Consider the following 21114-nt stretch of genomic DNA (forward strand, 5'->3'; position numbering starts at 1 on the left):
TTGGTCCTGTTATAAATAGCGAAAATAACAAGGTATGCAATGTCGTTCCAAAAAAACCGTTCGATTTTGGCAAATTGTGGATGCTGCCAAAAACGAGCGGGGTCTGTATATGCGAACGGCACCAAACCGTGATTAATAAAATTTGTCCAAGATTGATTTCTCGACGGTAAATTTGATAAACTTCGAGAATTTTTCCAATTCTCTCACTTCTCTGTTTTGATTCTGATGTGCTTCTCACGGCATAAAGGTTTATTTGGTCGTAAACGCAATTGAACAATTAAACATGAAAATAATGGAATTTGGTATTTACGAATGATGAAACCTTTATTTAATTAAACATTCAAAATTCTCAACTAATTTTTATTCGAATTTAAAAAATTACGTCCCATTGAGCTTGATAACGGCCTCCGCTACACAGTTTATTTTGCCAGCTGCTTGCTGGTTGGTTTTCTCCAGCCTGAAAGGTGTTTGTGAAGTTTAGTTGCTCGCTCGCCGACAAGACGGAGGTACCTACTGTCTACACTGCATTGAGCTTGTCCGTTTTGTGCGTTTATTTTTGTGTTTTTCGAAGAACTGGGTCGTGCCTTTTTCGGTTTACAGACAAATGGGAGCGGGTAACAACATTTCTTAAGGTACGCAAAAAGTGAAAGTGATCTCTAGGCTACAGTAGCAATAATTTTTTGTTTCTTGTTTTAGGGTAAACGTCGCTCGAATGTAGACAGAATACTCTGTGATACACCATACGTCAAACAAGAACAAGACTGTAATCGAAGAGTTTCATCGTCTCCGGTAAGTAATGAGAAATAATAAGGTTTCATATGAAGTTATTGACTTTGTGCGATGTATGAAGAACAGAACAGATGTTTTTGCATAACAGTATATACATACATGAAAAAAGTGTCGTCCATGCATGTGCGAGATGAAATGAAATTCTATTCAAAATAAAGACAACACATTTTTGTTACTAGACCGAATGATTCATGTCCTCGTAATCAAACGCCGATCACACCCAAGCAAGGTTTGTACCTGTTATCTGCTTTGATCGAGCGATTCGTCCAATTTATGTAATCCAACAGCAAGTAGATACGTGAAAGTGCTAAGAGCAGGTTCAATATCTGCACGATTGATTTAGTAGCGCGAACATTTGAGCACGTAGGGTCAAGTGGGGTAATTATGAACACGGGGTAATTCCGAACAAGTGCCATACGCGCTGGTGTGGGGGATGAATGATCACAAAAAGTTCCAAAAGTGGTAGTTTAACATCCGATTGATAGCATTAAGCTGTTTCCGATCTGTTTTGAAATCCTAATGATATCATTTCAGATATTTTAAAAAACTATTACCTCGTGAAACGGAAATCGTTTCGGACAATGTTTATTGTTTTGAATATCTGATCATAGGAAATCCAGCTGGAATGTTGTTATCACATGTTTTACATCCAGTTTATGATGCTCTGTCTAGATTTTGAAGAAATTTTGAAAAAAATTATTCGCACTGATTCACAGATGAGTGTTCATATTTACCCCATAGTTTTCGTCCTATGGGGTAATTATGAACACACATTTCCTGACATTTCTTTGGCTTTTTGATGGTCAAATGTTTTATTCATCTACTTAGGGGGCCATCAATTTATTACCCAAGCATTTCCAGACCCCCTTCCCCCTCCTCCCCTTGTAAGAAATTTCTCACAAAACTACCCCCCCCCCCCCTTCTGTATGATCTTAACACAGGACCGTGAAGGAATCTTAGCCAGGAAACATCAACACTCGGCATTCTATATTCAAGGAACTTACTGGACCAATTTTTATAAATTTCATAATTAAATTAAGTCCGCAATATGTTAAGTTTTGAATTTTTGAGAAATTGATTGTTTTTCTTCCAAACATAAGATTCGGATTTGGAAAAAAAGCTATGCCAGTTCTTTTCAGTCTTTGAAAAAAAGTTTTGATCACAATTTTATCTAAACTTAATAAAACTTCAAGAGTGAAAAAAGTTTATGAAACAGAAATTTTGAAAAAAGCTAAATCAGCATTCAAATGAGTCTTAATTTTGTATAAAAAAAATTGTGATAAGAACTTGCTTTTTGTTGATAGAAAAAAAAATGCAGTCTAATGTTTTCTCAGGTTTAGTGAGTGGTGCGTACGGATAGTTTTACCGGTAATACCGAAACCGAAAACCTGTACCCCAGGAATAGTTTTCTAACACCGCATAAAGATTTTACGTCCTTCCAAAACCAGTTTTTTTTTGTATTGATCAATAACAAGGTTATAAACAAGACTTGAAGAAATTTTTTATTTTACTAATAATATAATTCGCCATTTTTTAACAAAAGGTTTACTGCTCGAGTTTTTATTCATTACCGCGTGAAATTTAACATTATTATAAACCTTAAATTTCTATGGTCAACAGTAAAATATATGAAAAACCATGATAAATTTAATAGATGATTAAGTCCACAAAACAAAGATCAAAAAGATAAATTTTCTTGTATGTTTGGACAACGTGCTGCTATTGAGAGCATTAGAATAACAGCAAAGAATAATTGTTTATGAGTTACATTCGGATAACGAAGATCCAAAATCTATTTTCTTGCAGTCTTATTTTTATACTTAGTTACTTTTTTCAATCTTTATTCGTTCAAATACATTTTTCAAAATTTAGTATAAAATGAAAACCATTTGATTGAAGATTTTCTCTTTCAGTTTAGTGATGAAAACTTCTGCAGTAATAATTTTTTTTGAGAAAATAGAGCTACTAATGTGAAATTTCGTACAGGATATAAAAAAATTAATTAGTGTAAATATTTTTCAAAACAGTCGATCATACAGAATTGACAAGCTTAGCAAAATATGGCTGTTCACTGATCCAAGGAGATTTTAATGGGCGTTTTTGTGAAACAACCATCTTTAAAAAAAATTAAGAATTTTCTGTATACGTATAGGCTTCAATTTCATGATATCTCGCACGTACGTGAAAAGCCTAACCTACGACATTTAGGTGAAAGCTTGATGTTTGCTGCGCATCACATTTAAAACGGATGTAAAAACTATCGAGTAGCCTAACTCGCCTAAAATTTCACACGTATGGAGAGGTCTTATCAAATAAAAATGATCTACAACGACATAAAGATACGAAAGAAAAAGAAACCAACCAAAACGTAAAAGATGCAACAAAAAATTTAACTACCGAAACAAAATATAGAAAAATCAATACAAAATAACACTAAATAGCAATTTTGGCGTTGTTTTACCTTTAAATTTTGATTACATTTGTTTATTTTATAAGTTTTATACATGAATTGAATTGAGTTTTCATAAAACAACCCATTTTCTTATGACTGAAAATTATTTTCATTATTTGGCGTTGAATTGAGATTTTCTGACACCATATAAATCATATAGGACAAGTCTCGGGGTAAATATGAACAGCGTTCGGGGTAATTATGAACAAAGTTTGGGGTAATTATGAACATAATTTTTTAAGTAAAAAATCACCATACACTGCTTACTATGGGTAAATGTAACGTATAAATACTGTTTACTTTTTAAAAATTTTATACCAAGTCCGTAATCCGTGTTCATAATTACCCCCTAGACAGGGGGGTAAATATGAACAGACGGGGTAATTATGAACAGACATCTCAAGGACGTGGGTTGCGACCAAGAAAAAAAAGTTGCTCTACAGAATGATGAAGAGCACGGAAACATTCAATATTGGCAAGTTTTCAGAATTTTTGATAAGAAATAAACGTATGGTGGCTGTGAGTGTGCCAAATGAAGGAATTTTGTTCATAATTACCCCACCTAGCCCTACCTGCTTAGAGGAGAGGCAGGCGATATGCGCATATTGAGAAAAGTACTCATTTTTTCCCATATTGCAGAAGATAGGAATCTGAAAACTATATGCACATGAGCGGATATCTGTTTTATAAACAGACCCCGTTCGTTTTTGGCAACATTCGATTTTGGCAACGTTCGATTTTGGCAACATCCGATTTTGGCACAAAATCGAACGGTTTTTAGAAACAACATTACCTTTTAGTTTCCGTTAGAACAGGACCAATTTAATTTAAACAAACACCATAAATACGTTTTATATTATGAAATGCTGATAAAATGCAACAATAAAAACAATTATTTTTTTAAATTTTTTAAAGTACTCAAAAATGACAAAAAGATGAAAAATCAAAAAGTTAAAAACAAATGCAAACAAAAGGCTGAAAATTACAAAAAAAAACAACTAAATAATGACGAAGAATGAAAAAAATAGCAAATATGACAAATGAAAATAAACATCATAAACAAGACAAGAAAACTGCAAAATGCATCAAAAACATGACAAAAAAATTAAAAATGACTACAAATGGTCGGAAAATAACTAAAAATAACGTTTTTGATAGTAATAATAGTATTAACTTTGTAAAAATAACTAAAAAAAAATCATCTTTGTAAAAATAACTAAAAAAGGTATGCCATATGGTCATATTTCATGTAAATATTTTGTTCATATACTATTTTTATCGGATCAGTATTAAGCTCTTCCTTTTTCTCTGTAAGATTGTGATTAGAGCGTAGATTTAATGTTTCTATGATAAAAAGTGAAACATTTATAAAACTAATCTATTTATCTTGATATAGGCATTTAACCTGCCTTGATAAGGGCATTCAAAACCTGTCTCTTATTCCAATATCTTATCATCTACAACTTTGCCAAAAGCTTTAATTTGTTGAATTTCCGATTTCCAGATGAATAAGGATGAAATACCATTAACATTTTTGTTCACAAATTATGTACGCACGATAACTAAAGTTCAATATATTTAATCAAAACTGACAAAAATCTTGTTTGAATTTTTAATTTTTTTGACTTTATATTACAATGAAATTTGTTCATGCCATGTTTCAAAAGCGTATTACCCTTAAGCTACACTGATTAGATATGTTGAATCTTCAGCCATATCATCAATCGGCTGTATTACCAAATATACGCATTTATGCCATATTCGTTTTCATCTGGTGGAAAGATGGTTGTGCACCGACTGCTGTCAACTTCATATAAAAAAAAACGCTTTGACAGCACTTGGTGCACCACTAAGATGAAAACGAATATGGCATTAGAAATACTTCCCCCTACACACAAAATTTTCGAGGCCGGAAATTAGCAAAAGTTTGCTCAAATTTGACCAGCTAGAAACTTAGCAATCATTTTAGCAAATTTTTCGAGCTGAAATTTTAGCAAACGAGAGAAAAAATTAGCCGCCGCAATTTTTGCTCACTTTTTTTAGCAAAAACCGGTAGAAAAGATCTTATTGGATTTGAAATTCAATATTTTTTATTTTTTCGTTGTAAATTCGGGAGAAATATCTGTTTAAAAGAAAACCAAATGTTATTTTCACTTTTTTATTTGACAAATTATTTTTCAAATTTCACTACACTTTCTGCACTTGAGAAACAAAACAGCACTTGACCGCAGTAACTGGACCATCCGCCAAGCAGAAAACTGATGAGGCCAGATCGGCTTACTTCTTAAGTCGGTCATCCTGATGGCAGCAGCAACCTGTAGAAAAAAAAACCAATGAATTTTTCAAATTCAAATCCGGACTTTACATTGGCGAAATCGGTTCTTACCTGTCTGCTCCCGGTGTCAATCTTCATCCAATTGTCCATCACATGCAGCGATGTCGACCTGGCTTCCATTCCGTCGTTGTCAGCCCAGTCTTTGCAGGTTCCGCCAGCATCTAATTTGTTCAAAAGCACTGATTCGCGTCGAACTATTTTTTTCTCGAAGCCGGCGGCTGCTGTCTAAACGAAGCGGCTAGGTAGGCTGATTTTTTACTAGAACCAAGCAAAATAATTATTTTGCTATCGCGTTAGTAAAACAACTCTTTTTGCTAATCGAAAGTAACACAGTATTTTTGCTAAGTGGAGCCTCGAAAGTTTTGTGTGTATATATTATCATGCGATAATAACTTTATTCAATAAAACACTCAAGTTTATGTTGTATGCTGATGGCGTTCAGTTCAGTCTGGTTGAACCCCGACCATGTACACAGCAATTTTTTTTTTGCTGGATACCAGCAAAATTTTGCTGGTTTTGTAACGCTGACTTTCCAGCAAAATTTCCAGCAATTTTAATTGCTGAAAACGATCAACAAACTCAATTGCTGGAAATTTAGCAATCTTAATTGCTGGAAACCAGCTATCTATATTGCTGGAAATCAGCTTATTTTTCACAAAAAAGCCGACATTTTTGGTTTCTAAATTAGATTTAAATTTCAATATAATACCCTCATGGTGATCATATTAATAAATAGAAATTGGTTGTTCATTTTTCTTGAGCGACATTTATTAAAATTTTAAAAACAAAATAAAATAATATCTGCCAATTGGTCGGCCGCTTTTCGCCAAATCTTAGACATCATCTGAAATAAAAATTATTACTTAATCGCTTTAAAAAATGGTTGATCACTGGAATATGGAAGGAGTTACAATTTGGTGACCGTTGCAGAAACGAAAAACAAACTAACACTTTTCGCGCGCAACTTAAAATAAATAGCAAAAACAAAATCAAATTCGAGTTTGACAGACCGATTGCTGGTTTTTCAGCAACGCAGATCAAGTGCTGGGAAAATCAGCAAGACGATGAATGTTTGCGGGTTTTCCAGCAAAAAATGGATTGCTGGACTTTTCCAGCAATATTTTTTGCTGGAAATCGAGGAAAAATGACTGTCTACACAGCAAATTTTTTTTTTTTTGCTGGAAACCAGCAAAATTTGGCTGGTTTTTGTCCCGCTGGTTTTCCAGCAAAATTTCCAGCAATTTAAATTGCTGAAAAAACAGCAAACGTTAATGCTGGTTTCCAGCAATTCAAATTGCTGGAAAATCAGCAATCCAGATTGCTGGAAGCCAGCAGAGTCCTGATTAGTATCTTTTATGAAATTGTCCAATAAAAACTCACCCTTGACTTATGTCTGGTTGCTAGAATATAGAGGAAAATAAAAATAATTAAGTATATTAATCTAACCAAAATTCGTAAAATAGAGTCTCACCTTGCTTCAGCGTACGAAAACAAACAAACTCCAATATGACAACTCGATTTCTGATTTTCCAGCAAACTGGATCAATTGCTAGAAAGTCCAGTTATTTGAAAACCGATTGGTGATTTTTCAGCAAAAATGACAAGAACACGAAAACCGGTTGCTGGTTTCCAGCAAACATTTGGATTGCTGCACGTTTCCAGTATTTTTTTTTGCTGGAAACCGAGGCAAAAATTTACTGTGAATGTTTAATTTGCGAAAAAAATAACTTTCCATGTGTCTACATATGAATGAGGAAATAAATAAATAAATAAACTTTGAAAGGTATGTTTCGTCGTAGCCAAATGTTGAAGTTGTTGCTACGGATACTTATGAGTATTTCTCTGCTTTGCGAATATAGAATTGATGCAAGTTGCAAACTGAAGACATTTTCAGCACAAACTCGCATTTCGCCTCAATGATTTTATTTGTTTCTTTCACAGACCCATTGGAAACCTCCCACCTCATCAATATGACTTATACAACAATGGGTTCAGCCATCAAAAAACGATCATCCTTGATAGGTTCGACAACCGAAAACAACAACTTAGCCAAATCTTCCGAGAACCAGAAAAATGTCGAAAAGGTGGTTCAGTCTTCGAAGACAATCAATGCTATCACCCGGACTCATCCGACGGCATACCTGATATTTTTCTCACTGCTACTGGATCTGTTAGCCTTCACGATGATCTTGCCGCTGTTACCATCTATGTTAGAATTTTACAAACAGAATGATGCCGGCGGATTGTATGGTTCTTTATCCCGGAGTATCAGAAGTTTTCAGGAGTGGGTCGGAGCACCGGATAGGTTTAATTCGGTCCTGTTCGGCGGTGCTTTAGGTTCCATGTTCAGCTTGCTGCAATTTATTGCCAGCCCGATTGCCGGGGGCCTTTCGGATCATTATGGCCGAAAACCGGTTATGGTTGTGTGCGCGGTTAGTTAAAAGTATTCGAATATTTTTTTAATTGTAATTTTATTATATGAGATTTTCTTTTTGACAGGTAGGAATAGCAGCCTCATACGGGTTGTGGGCATATTCGCATAACTTTATGCTCTTTGTTATTGCGCGTTTTGTGGGAGGCCTCAGTAAAGGCAACATCTCTATATGTATGGCCGTGATAACCGACGTCTCTAACCATCAGAATCGAGGCAAAGCGATGGCATTGGTAGGAATAGCCTTTTCCTTGGGTTTCATCGTTGGACCTATGATCGGAGCCATTTTCTCGAAGCTAGCCGACAAATCTTCCTCTCATTGGTTTTGGCTACCAGCTATGTTCGCAATGTGTCTTGCATTGTTGGATGTGCTATTTGTAGGATTCTACCTCAAAGAATCGCTACCCAAGGAAAAACGGTCTAAAAAAATTATCAACAGTTTATCACACGCCATGGACCACATCAGTATTCCCGCCTTGTTTAGATTCTCAGCTGTTAAGAACCTATCCAAAAGGGACATTAGCTCTCTACGCAGTTTGGGACTGGTGTACTTTATCTACTTGTTTATATATTCTGGATTGGAGTTTACAGTGACGTTCCTCATGTACCACAAATTCAACTACACTTCAATCGACCAAGCAAAAATGTTCCTCACGACAGGTAAGGCTTTAAAATGATAGTTTTGAATTTACATCTTTGAATATTTATCTATTATTTTTCCTTCCCTGCTGTTCATAATTTAGGATTCTAACTATTTTTTTCTGATGTTATCCAAATATTTTCATAGTATTTCTTTCATAGGAATCATAAATCCTAATCCATATTATTTCGATCTAAGGGGCCGTTTACTCATTAATTGAGCATGATTTTGGAATTATCAGCCACCCACTCATCACCCTTGTAAGAAATAGTCACACACAAAAAAAGCATAGTAAAATTACTAAATCCGTGGTTTAAATGAACAACACGCAACCATATTTTTGAGTCAATAATGTTTTGTTCTTGAAAATACTACGCGTATGGTTATTTTACTCTGTGTTGATTTCGGCTGCGCATAGTAATTTCAACTACCTTCATAGTAAAGTTGTCAATGAAATGATGAGTTCTTTTACATCGTTTATAGTAAAATTAGTATGTTCAATTATAAAATCAGTATACATTATGATAAAAACAAGTATAGATAGCAGGATGAAATAGTAAAATTACCATGCAGCATGATATCAATATCCCGTAGCATAATAGATTCCACCAATTTATTGTGATATTTCGAACCCTTTCTATTGAAAATGCTGTTTTTCAATTTGACTCTTTATTTTATCACTGGTTATAAATTACACTACAATTTAATTACACTGTTCACTTTTTTTCTTTAATTCACTTCACGAAACGTACGTCGTAGTTTTCCCCCGGATCTGCTGTGTTGACATTCAATTTTCTCCTTCATATTGTCCTCCAGTTGCTGCACCTTTGGCATGACGAGGGCGTAACCGAGAAAAGTTAATTTAAAATATAAACTGTAAATGAAGGGACAAACATACCTCTTTCTTTCAAAAAGTTGGGAATAACCTGCCCGGCTGCAGTCAACAACTGTTCAGAGCTAGCCTTTTTCTGAATAGTCAACAGCAACAGCTTTGACAAAGATTTCTGTGTGTAATTGGCCCTTATTCTGCGCCTCGAGTGACGTGACGATAGTAGAGTCACCCAAGTCACTCTATTCCAGCAATCGGTTTAGGTGAGGAACGTCACTTCGGATGAACTTTGTGAGTTCTTACCCTATTCTCGTAGTCACCGTGGGTGAGAATCGTCGCATTCGGGTGACGATTTTAGGTGACAATTGTCGGTACCTTTTCAGGTGGTGACGAGATAAAAATTTAATCGAGAATTTATGTAAATCACAATGTTAGGCTCTAACTAAATGGTTAATTATACTAATGAATGATAGTTTTGGAAATAAAATTAAGCAAATTTATTAGCAAATATGATTTTTAAATATATTGAAACTTTTTCATTGCTATCTCAAATATGTAATTTGGATTGGAATACTGAATGGAAAGTATGATCTTCTAATGAAATCTAAAATTCAGATTTAATTGAAGTTTGTTTTTCGAACCGTTAAAACGATGAAATGACGAAAACTTTGGAATTCAAATATTATAGTACTTTTAATTTTATTTTCACTTTTCAATAATATGCTATGCAAAGAAACCGGATTTAGGTTTATGTGACCGAAATTTGTCGTTTGAATCTGATACTGCTGCTGCTATTTCGTTGGTTTCGATAAATGCTCGGCATTCCAGGATCTCCTATCTGGCAGGCGAAACAACTTCCGGCATGCCACGGGGGTAACTTCAGTTGAGGAAAATATATAAACCGGCAGCATTCGCCATTACTGAAAACGAAAAAAAAAACTTAACTTCTCTTGGATGATCGAACAGTTTCAGGTACAAAACACAAATTATTTTACATACCTGATAAACCTTTGGAAATGTTTAACAAACACCGCCTTTTTGTGCGCTGGGTTTTTGGAGCAGCAGCCGTCGGCATCTGATTTTTTTTCCCCGGCAATATGACCCAGATCCGAACTTAGCTTTGATGAACGAAATTTCCACTTACGTCGCACAAATCGTCCGTTTTTCTTCCTGAAGCAGCTTTCTGTAACCGTACCATCCGATGATGGCCATTTTCGAACCGAAATTCTAACTCGAAATTCTAAAAACTTACTTCGGAAAATCCGAAGCGAGAGCAAAATCCAAACAACACCAGCAAAATTCTACCATTTTGACAGATGTGTTCATTCGGTCACTCACCTAGAGTGAACCTCTGTCACTTTACCCACAACGACTCCGGGAATAAGGTGACAAATCTCACGGTGACTCGAGGTGAGGTGACAATCGTCACCTCATGCGCGGCGCAGAATAAGGGCCATTCTGTTTTCCTCCAGGAAATAATCTTGATAAGCTCCTGGGGGGAGAATATGACCGTACTTTTCGTTGAAGTCCAACGAATGTCCCGATTGTTGATCTTGGCCAAACAGGCGATGTCCTTATTTTGGCAGAACAGCTGGATGCCGATGGTCTGTAGAGTAAGAATTGCAACTATTGAAAAAATTTAGTATAAAAATTGAAAAAAAAAAACAAAACTTACTGATGAACCCATGGATGTTTGATCGCGAAAAATTCTTCATCCACCAGAAGTTTGTCCGAATCGTCATCATGATGACCAGAAGAAAAATGAACGGATTCAATGGTACCACCGAGAATCGCCCGGTGCGTCATCCCCCAGTGGAACTCGATGACCAGGTCCAACCTCTTGGTAAATAAGACATGGGCATTGCCCATTAGTAAAAGCCACAAATCGATTGTTCACCGAAACACTCAAAATTTCACCTGCCCTGGACGATTTCCAAACGGCCACCTCAGCGATATACCCGAGTTACATTTTTTTCGCGTTCCGAAGTCGCGACCGGCTGATCAGAAAACAAAACAAAATACACTCAAACGTAGATCATAGTATTATTACTATGCATTCGAGGGTAAAATGTCGAAATAAGTATGCTGGTGCCTATTTTTAAGAGAAGCAATGGTTAAATTATGACGCGAATAGTATTTTCGACCACACAAATAACGGTGTGTAAACGTTACCATGCGCATGCTTAATTCAAAAACACGAATCGTGCAATATCTAAAAATTATGCGCATGGTAATTTAAACACGAGAAAATTACTATAAGCTGTCAAAGTTCGCATAGTAAAAATACTATGTCGTAGTACTTTAGCCCAGATTTCTGGTAGAAAATACTAAATCGTGGTCGAAAATACTAGATCGTGGACATAGTAAAATTATCATGATCCTGTATTTGAAAAACCCATGCAATTTTTTTCCGTGCAGATTTTTTAAAGCCTACCTCCCTCATTGATAAGATCTTACCATTTTCTATTTCTAAGATACTATCAAATTTTAAAACACAGATATATAAATATATGACGTGTGTATAGCCATTAAGTTTTTGAAAATTTAACTTTTTTCCTAAAATTTCCAAAGTATAGAAAGCAAATGTAATTTGCGTAAAAAATTGCGGAGAATGTGAAATACTTTACTTCATTAGACGAGTCAATATTTGTGAGGAAAAAAAAATCTGTAAATTAACAATCTTTTTTTTTTTTTTTGTTTCGATTATAGTCGTTTTACCATTTTTATGGCATTCGCGACTTTATCAACGTTGCAGTTGGCGGATCGTTATTGAAGAACTTATCCGGTACAACTGTGTTCGATGTTTACTCTTGGGCTCGAACTCGCGGACATCGGCTCAGGAGACAACAGACTTGCCAACTGAGCTATATCACAAGCCCTGAAAAATTAACAATCGAAATGGAAATGTTAAATTGAATATTATAAATAAATTTCGTAAGCAAATTCTAGATCCAACTTGAACAGAGTATAAACTTTGTGGGACCTTTTAAAGTGCTTTCCAGAGAAAACAGTCGCATTTGGAGGCAGTCTTCTTTGTGTTTTTATCCGTTCATCTTGTCAACCGTTATATTAGACTGAGTAATTTGCAGTTTCCACAGATGGTCTCCTCAAGTACTAGACATTAAATTTTTCTTTTTGTTTTTTTTCGGGAACTACATGCGAGACTTGTCAACCAACAGTTTCTGGCCTGACAGGTTATCGCTAAACAGTTCGTTTTATTTATTTACTCCGCCAAACAGTGTAGGCTACATATATATATATATAAAAACTTAAGCCTAGAGATTACAATTTTCAAATAAGCTTAATAGTAATGATTTTTCTTTACATTTACAAAGTCAGGTTCTTCGGTGCCTGTTACCGTAGAAACCTTTTTTCAGCTGCTGTTTTGACATAGTTAAGTCTATGTTCTCATAATATTTATTATAACTATACATTAAACAATTAACAGGACTAAATTTACCATAATCAGTTCGAGTAGAAGTTATAATGAAAAGATTTCTTGTTCTTAAATGACGGCAAGGACAATAAAAGTTTAATTGATTTATTAGATAAGCAGACTGAACGCGCTGATTATGTCGTTTACGAAACAGATTGCAGCAAACTCTCTTCTTACACTTTATGTTTCCATGTTTATAAGCAGGCAACGTGATTCATAGCTAGGTAATTGGTTCTGAGACCATCCTAAATTTCGTAAAGCGAATAGAACAAATGGTTTCTGGACTGATTCCAAACGGGTTTTATGTAAAATTTGAAAAGGCGACCACACAACGCTACAATACTCAAGAATAGATCTAACATAAGCTGTGTACAATGTTTTTATTGTGTATGGGTCCACTCTTTAAAATTATAACTGAAACGTTTTATAAATGCTAACATACCGTTTGATTTCTGAATTATTGAGTTATAGTGATCTACAAAGGTTTTGAGTCCAATATAACTCCAAGGTCTCTAATCTTGTTGACTCTCTCGACAGGATCATCTCCCAATTTGACAATTTCATATGACTGACATTTTCTTCTGGTAAATACAATATTTGAACATTTTGCCACGTTAAGTTTGAGCAGACTTTTAATGCACCATTTGTTAAATACATTAACTTCGTTTTGAAAGATTCTAAAGTCTTCTTCGCTATTTACTTTCATATAAAGTTTCATATCATCAGCATAAATTAGCACATTTGACTGCTTGAGAAGACAAGTTATATCATTTACGTATAAAATAAATAATAAGGGGCCGAGATGGGAGCCTTGAGGCACACCAGAAGTAACGGAGATACATTTAGAAAGTGAACCATTAAATCTAACAACTTGTGAGCGGTTCGTAAAATAGAACCTTATCCATATCAGTAGGTGTGAACCGAAACCCTGTTTATTTAATTTAAAAATTAACATGGGGATGTCAATTCTGTCAAAAGCTTTACTGAAGTCCGTGTATAAGCCGGTACAGAATTACCGCGATCCATACAGCTAATATTATAGGTAACAAACTCGAGTAAATTAGTGGCTGTAGATCTTCCTTTAACAAATCCATGTTGCATTTCAGTAATGATTGTTTCAATTTGATTATATATTTTTCCATTCACTATAGCTTCGAAAAGTTTTGGTATGCACGATAAAATGGCTATGCCCCTGTAATTTTTATGTCAGATTTTTTCCTGGCTTAAATATGGGTACAAGAAATGATTCTTTCCATACTTGAGGAAAAACACCTGATTTCAATGAAGAGTTAAATAGAAGAAACAATGGCATACTCAGATCATTTTGCTGTCCATTACGAAATTTTTCAAAATATCTCCAAACTAGCGGTCCAAATATTTTTCGCACGATTTGACCACCGTATTTTGTTTATTTTACCGGTGGGCAGTTTTTCTACTTTTGAGAAATAAAGTCAGGCCTATTCTTTTAGGTGGGCGCACAATAGCCCGTCGTGCGTCGCGTCAGCGTCGCGTTGACATTTAATTTTAAGGATATCATTTTCCGTTTGAGCCACCACAATTATGGGTCGCGTCAAAGAACAATTTATACTAAAACGCAAAACTTGTTCTAAACAGCAGCGTTCTCCAACGTCGACGCTCTGTTTTTGAAAAAATAAAAATAAATTGATTCGCGTCAGCTGTATTTTAAGTATTCTGTTCTTATTGTTTTTATCGAAGTTTGAAACAAATAGAACCAAAACTAGAAAGAATTTCCATTTTCTCTATTAATTTTTTTATGTTATGCTAAATGTTATGTTAAATTTTCAAAAATCATTTTTCCACAAATTAATTTTTGTTATATTGTTCCAAATGATAGGTTAAAAATTAAAGACAAACTACAATTACACGGAATTTACCCTATACTATACTTAAAGCACTAAGGATTCTTCTTCGGAATAATTCCCTCGAAACGTCAAAATCCAAATGATCGGAGAAGCGGTTAAACGTCCTTATTGCACCAATTAGCGCTGTATTAGCTCCGTAGTTATTCTGTCGGAGAGGAGCAAAGAGCTGAAGATTACGATTCCTCAAGCCTCGGGTTCGTAGGTACGCTGAGTTGGAGTGCTTCTAGCAGTGTAGGGCAGTCAGTTCTCGACGAAAGCAGATCGGCAACAAAAGAGGCCCGTGTTGGGTCCGGCGGGCCTGCAGCGTGTCGATGTCGATAAGGCGGCAGCGACTGTATTGGACACTCTTTTAAAAACTACTTGGTAGATTGCCACCAAATTTTGTATACGTATGTACATATTGCTTTACTAGGAAGCTTTACTGAAAACTTCAATTACCATCCATGCATTCAAAAGTTATTCACAAAACATCCCAATAAATGCGGATTATTGTTGAGCGCGAAATTTCGCGCGTAGGGTTGCGTTCAATATAAAAAATAGGTCTTATACGTTTAACGTGCATCTGTCAAATCAGCTGATTGCACCGAATGCACATATACAAATTCAATGATGATCATATTGTAAATTTAAATAAAATTTTTATAAACGTCGCTGGTGAACTGGTAACAAAACACAGACTTCCGAAAATCTAGAACTTCACTTTTCCTTGTCGGAAGTCGGAAATCCGAAGTAAAATTTAGTGCTGGCGCTATTATACTATAAATTTTCTGCCTGAGCAACACTGACTGGATAATTTTAACGGCTTTTCGCTTGTCAATGTATTCGTGATCCAACAAGCCTGAAAATTTTTCGAGATCTCTCATTCTGCTAATAACTGTCAAGCTTTGGAGTCGGAATGGTGAGTTTTCTTTCATTTTGTTTTAATATTTAATAACATCGAATGGACCCCATTCCAGATAAACGAAAATGAAATTTTATGTTGCAACCGGTGGTCTGATGCCCGTTGTCTTTACTGCCAGAACATCGTCGAACATTTTTGTCGAGAAAACTGGGGCTTAACGGAGAAGATAGCTATCTAGAGGTCTGCAATGGACACAACGGATTGATTCCGGATCGTTACGGTGCGTCCGGAGCCAAAATGACAATGACCCGGCAATCAACTATTTTTTTAGAATGGTCTATGTAAAAATATGGCAGTTATTTGTTTTTAGTATATTTTCTTGAAGTTTGATTTAGGGACAAAATGTCCTAAAGATATTGAAAGTTGAAATAAAAATGAAAATGAGTTGAAAAAAATTAAATATTTTAACGTTCAAAATTTGAAATTCTATTTGGACTACACCCAAATAATTTTTACGTAGCGGCTACGTGAAAAACTACACAAGATGCTATGAAATAAATAAGTAAACACTCTCATTTATAGTGAATTCAACGCGATGTGTTTATGAAAGCTACCGGAAATGTTTTTTTGGTATCGAAATGAAATTTAGGTCAATTTTGTTGTTTGTTTTCCTTTTTATTTTTGTTGATATTTATTAATAAAGATAAAAATTAAACAAAATTAATTGTGAATAACGTTTATTTCCACAATTTTCACAACTGTTAGTCATATTCGCAGAAAACATCATCAGCAGGCTGCGTTAGGATAAAAAACTGAACGGGTTCCGAGAATTTACTAGGAGCTGGAGCATTTTTTAATTATTGTGCCGCTTTGCTAGAAAGAAAAATAACATTGACTTTAGATTCACCCTTTTTAATTTTAGACAATTAAATTTACCGGGGTATGCTACGAAGACGCCATATCCGATTTTTTTCCGTTGACTCGCTCACCTTGAGAATCGGCGGAACTTCTATGAACTTTCTCCGAAGCTGGAAACCACACAATTCACAGCTTAAGTGAAATTAAATTTTGAGGGGGAAATAGGTACACTTACCTCCATGCTCTCGACGTTCGGATTGGTGTTTCATGTGCCTGGGTCCCGTAGAAAGTCCAGAGTGATCTTTTGCTCGTCCTCCGACGGATGTTCTCGAGCTGCAGCATCCATCAACATTTTCACAGCATGAAAAAACAAAGTTAGATAACTGACATCAGTTCCCTTTTCCAACAAGAATTTACTACCACACGCTTGAGAAAACGGGAAAAAGAATTCTAATCCATCCACTTGGACTTAACGTGAAATTCATGTGTCAGTTATATGGAATTACATTAGCTACTCCAAAGCACACGTAGGATCGATGTGATGGATCAAAGGCTTAGTTTACGTGAAAAATCCCGTATGTTTAATTTCAAAATTATTTTGGTTGTAGCAAGCCCAGGTACACATACATTCACACTTTTGTTCGCACTAATACATAAGCAAATTCTCCTATCTCACCAATACGACCAAACCATGACAGACGTCAACGAGAGCTGTCATTCTGAACCGGGAATGTCATTTCTACTGTATAGGTTGGGCCATTTTTCACTAGAAAACAATGGGATGGCTAGTAGGCGGCAAGTAGGATTCCTACTAATCTTTCTAGTGGTCCTACTATGCTTTTTATTAAGCGGGATAGTGTTGCATTTTTATCGAATACACTCCATAGTGAACGGCCCCTAACCTCTTATTTTTTCATGATCCCAATGAATTGATAACCAAGCATTTATAGGATACATAACGAAATAATTGGGATTAGTAATACAAATAGTGAACTCTATCTCCAATTTCAGGAATCGTAATGGCGCTGCTACAAGGTTCTGTCGTACGAAGGTTACCGGATAATTTGATGCAAACTTCGGCTGTTGCTGGCCTGTTTTTGATTATTCCGGCTTTCGTACTTGTCGGAATGGCAGAATCCACTCGCATGTTATACCTGGGAATGATTTTATTCGCTGTCTGTAAGTATAGATATCATTATTTTGAATAGTATATAACCTCAAGTAAAGGGAAAAGTAGAAATGTCAGATCTCAAACCTTACATTTCAGTTGCTAAAGATTTTTATAAACTTTACACCGTTGAATCACTGGTAATCGATTTGATATTTTTTTATCATACACATGTTTTTGGTCAACTTTAATGTTTTGAGCGGAATATGTAGAAGCAACTTTTTTCGTTGAATGCTTTTTTTCAAATGATTTTTTGACCTACCGCTTAAAACGGTTTAAAGTGCAACTGTTTATTCTTCGGTTTGCGATATTCAGACAAACAGGGATTGGTCACCAAAAAAGCATTGTAAAACTACTAAATCCGTGATTTGAACAACAGGCAACCATATTTTTGAGTCTAATATGTTTTGTTGTTTAAAATACCTTACGCATAGCTATTTTATCATGTGCTCAATTTGGCTTCCCATAGTAAATTCGACTGCGTTTTTATAAAACTGTCAATGAAATGATGCATTGCTTTATTTCGTGCCTAGTAAAATTGATATTTTTCGTGATGAAACTAGTACCTATGTGTTATGATAAAGATTAGTATGCACGAGTAGCTAGATTTAAAAATATTATAGCTGTTCTCTATGGTTAAATAAGCGTTTTCCTTAAGGTGGCCATTATGCCCTTATCTTCCCTACATAGTAATTGCAACAATGTTTCATGCGCACTTTTACAAAATTGATGTTATATTTTGCGTGGTTGAAAATACTATAACGCAGAAATGGTAAAATTATCATGACAACGTCCTTGGAATAGCCACACATTTTTTCCATATATATTCTTGTTCATTTAGGCGGCATTCATAAATTACGTAGCGCAAAAAATGGTAAAAAAAAATTTACGTAAAATTTTACAACGGTACTTTAGCAGAACAATCAAACGTCCTATGTCAAACTATGTAGGGGAGAATGAGAATGATCCCTGGGGATATTTGATTCCTTTTCTATACCTCGAAACAAGAATGTCTTAAAATATCAAGTGTTCTAGAAAAATGTGCTAAAGAGAGCAAAACACCAATGTTGTTCTCTCAATAAATAAAAAAAAATACGTTCCGAGTTATTGAACTTTGTTTGAAAAACTAAACAAAATGTGATTTGAAGATTTTTTTTATCACTTTGAAATGTTTCTCACATGAAAAAGTTATATTAAAAGTATTTGTTCCAATATGCCAATCGATAGAGAATAATATGAACCTTATAATGTCATATTTTCAAAGCAATAGTAAACTCTCATTTTTTTTGAAGAAGATTTTTTCTAAAATGTATGTTATGGGTATAGTTGATCCCTTTAGTCCAAAAATATACATTTTTCTTCTGAATGGATCGTGATTATTGGTTATCATGAAGTTACAATGATCTGTCTAATAACTAATGTTGAATCAATAATAATCGTATAAAAAGAACTAAAAATACAAAATTTATCTAAAAACTAGAAAATGGCGCCTTGAAGTATGCAATGACTTTAAGGTAGTAGACAAACTTTTAGAATTCTCTTTGTCAGATACTTCCAAACTGTGAAATGAGCACTTATCTTCGGATTTTGCTAGATTTTTGCCAAGGGTCAGGGCACCATGAATAAAGGATCAAGCCTCCTTTAGTAAAGGATCAAATCTCCTGTATCTCAAAAAATATCACAATTTTTTTAGTCTCACGAAAAGACTTCTAGTTCATCTACGAGTTCATGTATCGTGACAACTTTTGGAGCATATAAACTTGAAATTACACGCTGTCAGAAATGCAAAAGACGGCGAGTTGCTAAATTTTTCCAAAAAGGTATGATGAAAATAAGAAAAGGGGATCAAGTATCCCCATTCTCCCCTATACATCGCAATGTTTTCATATCATCACTATCGGTGTCCCCATCAATCTAGATTTTTTCTAACTAGTCAATTACGATTAATTTCTGTTCACACTTATTGATGGCCCTTAGAGGAAGTCAATCTATGCTTGTTAATTGATGGTCTTCGTAGCTTATTTTATTATATTCGGTTTTCCAACAATTATTTCATATTAATGTATAGTACAAATCGTAAAGAAATAACTCCCTTAGTCTTCGAAAAAGTGACAAATATTTAATAATTTCAATCAGATTCAACTCTACCCAAACCAAAGCCAGCGGTTTGCTTATTGGAATCTGGCAAAAATAGAGAAGAAAAACCGTAAAAAAGTTGTTGAATATTTTATTAAGTAACAAAAATCGTTACGTAACGCTGGGCATACCTCCCCTCTCCCCTATGTCTCAGCTCAACGATTGAGCTTACTCTCTCAACCCCGCTTAGTGCGTTACGTTTAATGGGTGCCCCCTCATTCCTAGAAATATTTCTTCACCAAAAGATCTCTAAAAACTGCTGGATTGTTACGTTCAGTTGAATCTAGTTCAATCTTTACCATGATTTACCAGATGAGTACTTTCATCTATTTCAGTTGAAAACCGAAGGATAATCATTTTTTTAACATATTTTTCCACGACGAGTTAAAGCATTGAAAAAACAAGGGCAAAGTAATGGTAAATTCTGTAAAAAAAAAGTTGCCTCTGTTCATTGGAATTTGACTTAAATCAAATTTCAAACAAGACACTTACTCAATTGAACCAAATATGTGCAATTGGTTCAGTGCTTGGCCAGTTGTAGAAGTTTGTATTTTTGGGACGTATTTATATTAGCTTAGGCCATTGAGTGTTAAAGAATTGAGATTTTGTTTTCTTTTAAATAAATTGAGCGAAAATCTAAATTCATAATTAATTCCTCGTGCTATTACCTACTAACAATCATACATCTTTTTCTCCTTTCAGCAACGGCTTTTGTAGTGACGTGCATGACGACACTTACCTCCAAGTATGGGGACTTCAACCAGAAAGGAACCGTGTTAGGAGTGTTTAGATCGCTAGGGGCGCTGGCTCGTGCTTTGGGACCAATCGTAGCTTCGGTAGCCTTTTGGTGCATTGGATCACGGGTGACTTACATTGTAGGCGGATTGCTACTTTTCATCCCCAGTGTCATGTTGCAGCGCTTTAAGTTATCGTGAGAAATTAGAAGCTAATCACATTATTCGTTACTTAAGGTATAAAAATGAAACAACGAATCGTTCGACCGTGATTCAAAATCATGATAAAGTTCGTAGAGTATTTTTCATCTCTTCTATTCCAATTTGTCACAGTATTTAAAGCATTTTGATATTATTTTTTGTTAAATAAATATGTGGTTTTGCATATTTCTATTTCGTTATGATTTTAAAAGAACGCGATAACAACATTTGACCGTATTTTATTGAAAGGAGCATTTTATATACCTCTTCAAATGGATGAAATAGATCTTTGTTGGCTAAAAGTTCTTCAAAAAATTGTGGATGAGTTTTGAACGAAAACGAAGCTTTTTAGGCCCCAGGGTTTAAGATATTCAAAAATGA

At 35.0% G+C, this 21114-nt stretch overlaps 1 protein-coding gene across 1 annotated transcript; it reads left to right on the top strand.

Moving 5' to 3' along the window:
- Positions 1-469: 469 nt before the first annotated feature.
- LOC129739527 (major facilitator superfamily domain-containing protein 10) lies at positions 470-20900 on the top strand. The gene is made up of 6 exons (XM_055731007.1): positions 470-632; positions 697-789; positions 7518-8008; positions 8076-8667; positions 17506-17673; positions 20501-20900. The coding sequence occupies exons 3-6, from the start codon at positions 7547-7549 to the stop codon at positions 20731-20733; spliced, it is 1455 nt and encodes a 484-aa protein (XP_055586982.1). The 5' UTR covers positions 470-632; positions 697-789; positions 7518-7546; the 3' UTR covers positions 20734-20900.
- Positions 20901-21114: the final 214 nt, after the last annotated feature.

This window comes from Uranotaenia lowii, chromosome 1 (assembly GCF_029784155.1).
Source record: "Uranotaenia lowii strain MFRU-FL chromosome 1, ASM2978415v1, whole genome shotgun sequence".
NCBI lineage: Eukaryota > Metazoa > Arthropoda > Insecta > Diptera > Culicidae > Uranotaenia > Uranotaenia lowii.

Excerpts from the sequence above, each read along its gene's own strand:
- LOC129739527 (XM_055731007.1), top strand. The coding sequence starts at position 7,547 with ATGACTTATACAACAATGGGTTCAGCCATCAAAAAACGATCATCCTTG. Across the intron at positions 8,009-8,075 it reads CGGTTATGGTTGTGTGCGCG|GTAGGAATAGCAGCCTCATA; the intron begins GTTAGTTAAAAG and ends TCTTTTTGACAG. Across the intron at positions 17,674-20,500 it reads AATGATTTTATTCGCTGTCT|CAACGGCTTTTGTAGTGACG; the intron begins GTAAGTATAGAT and ends TTCTCCTTTCAG.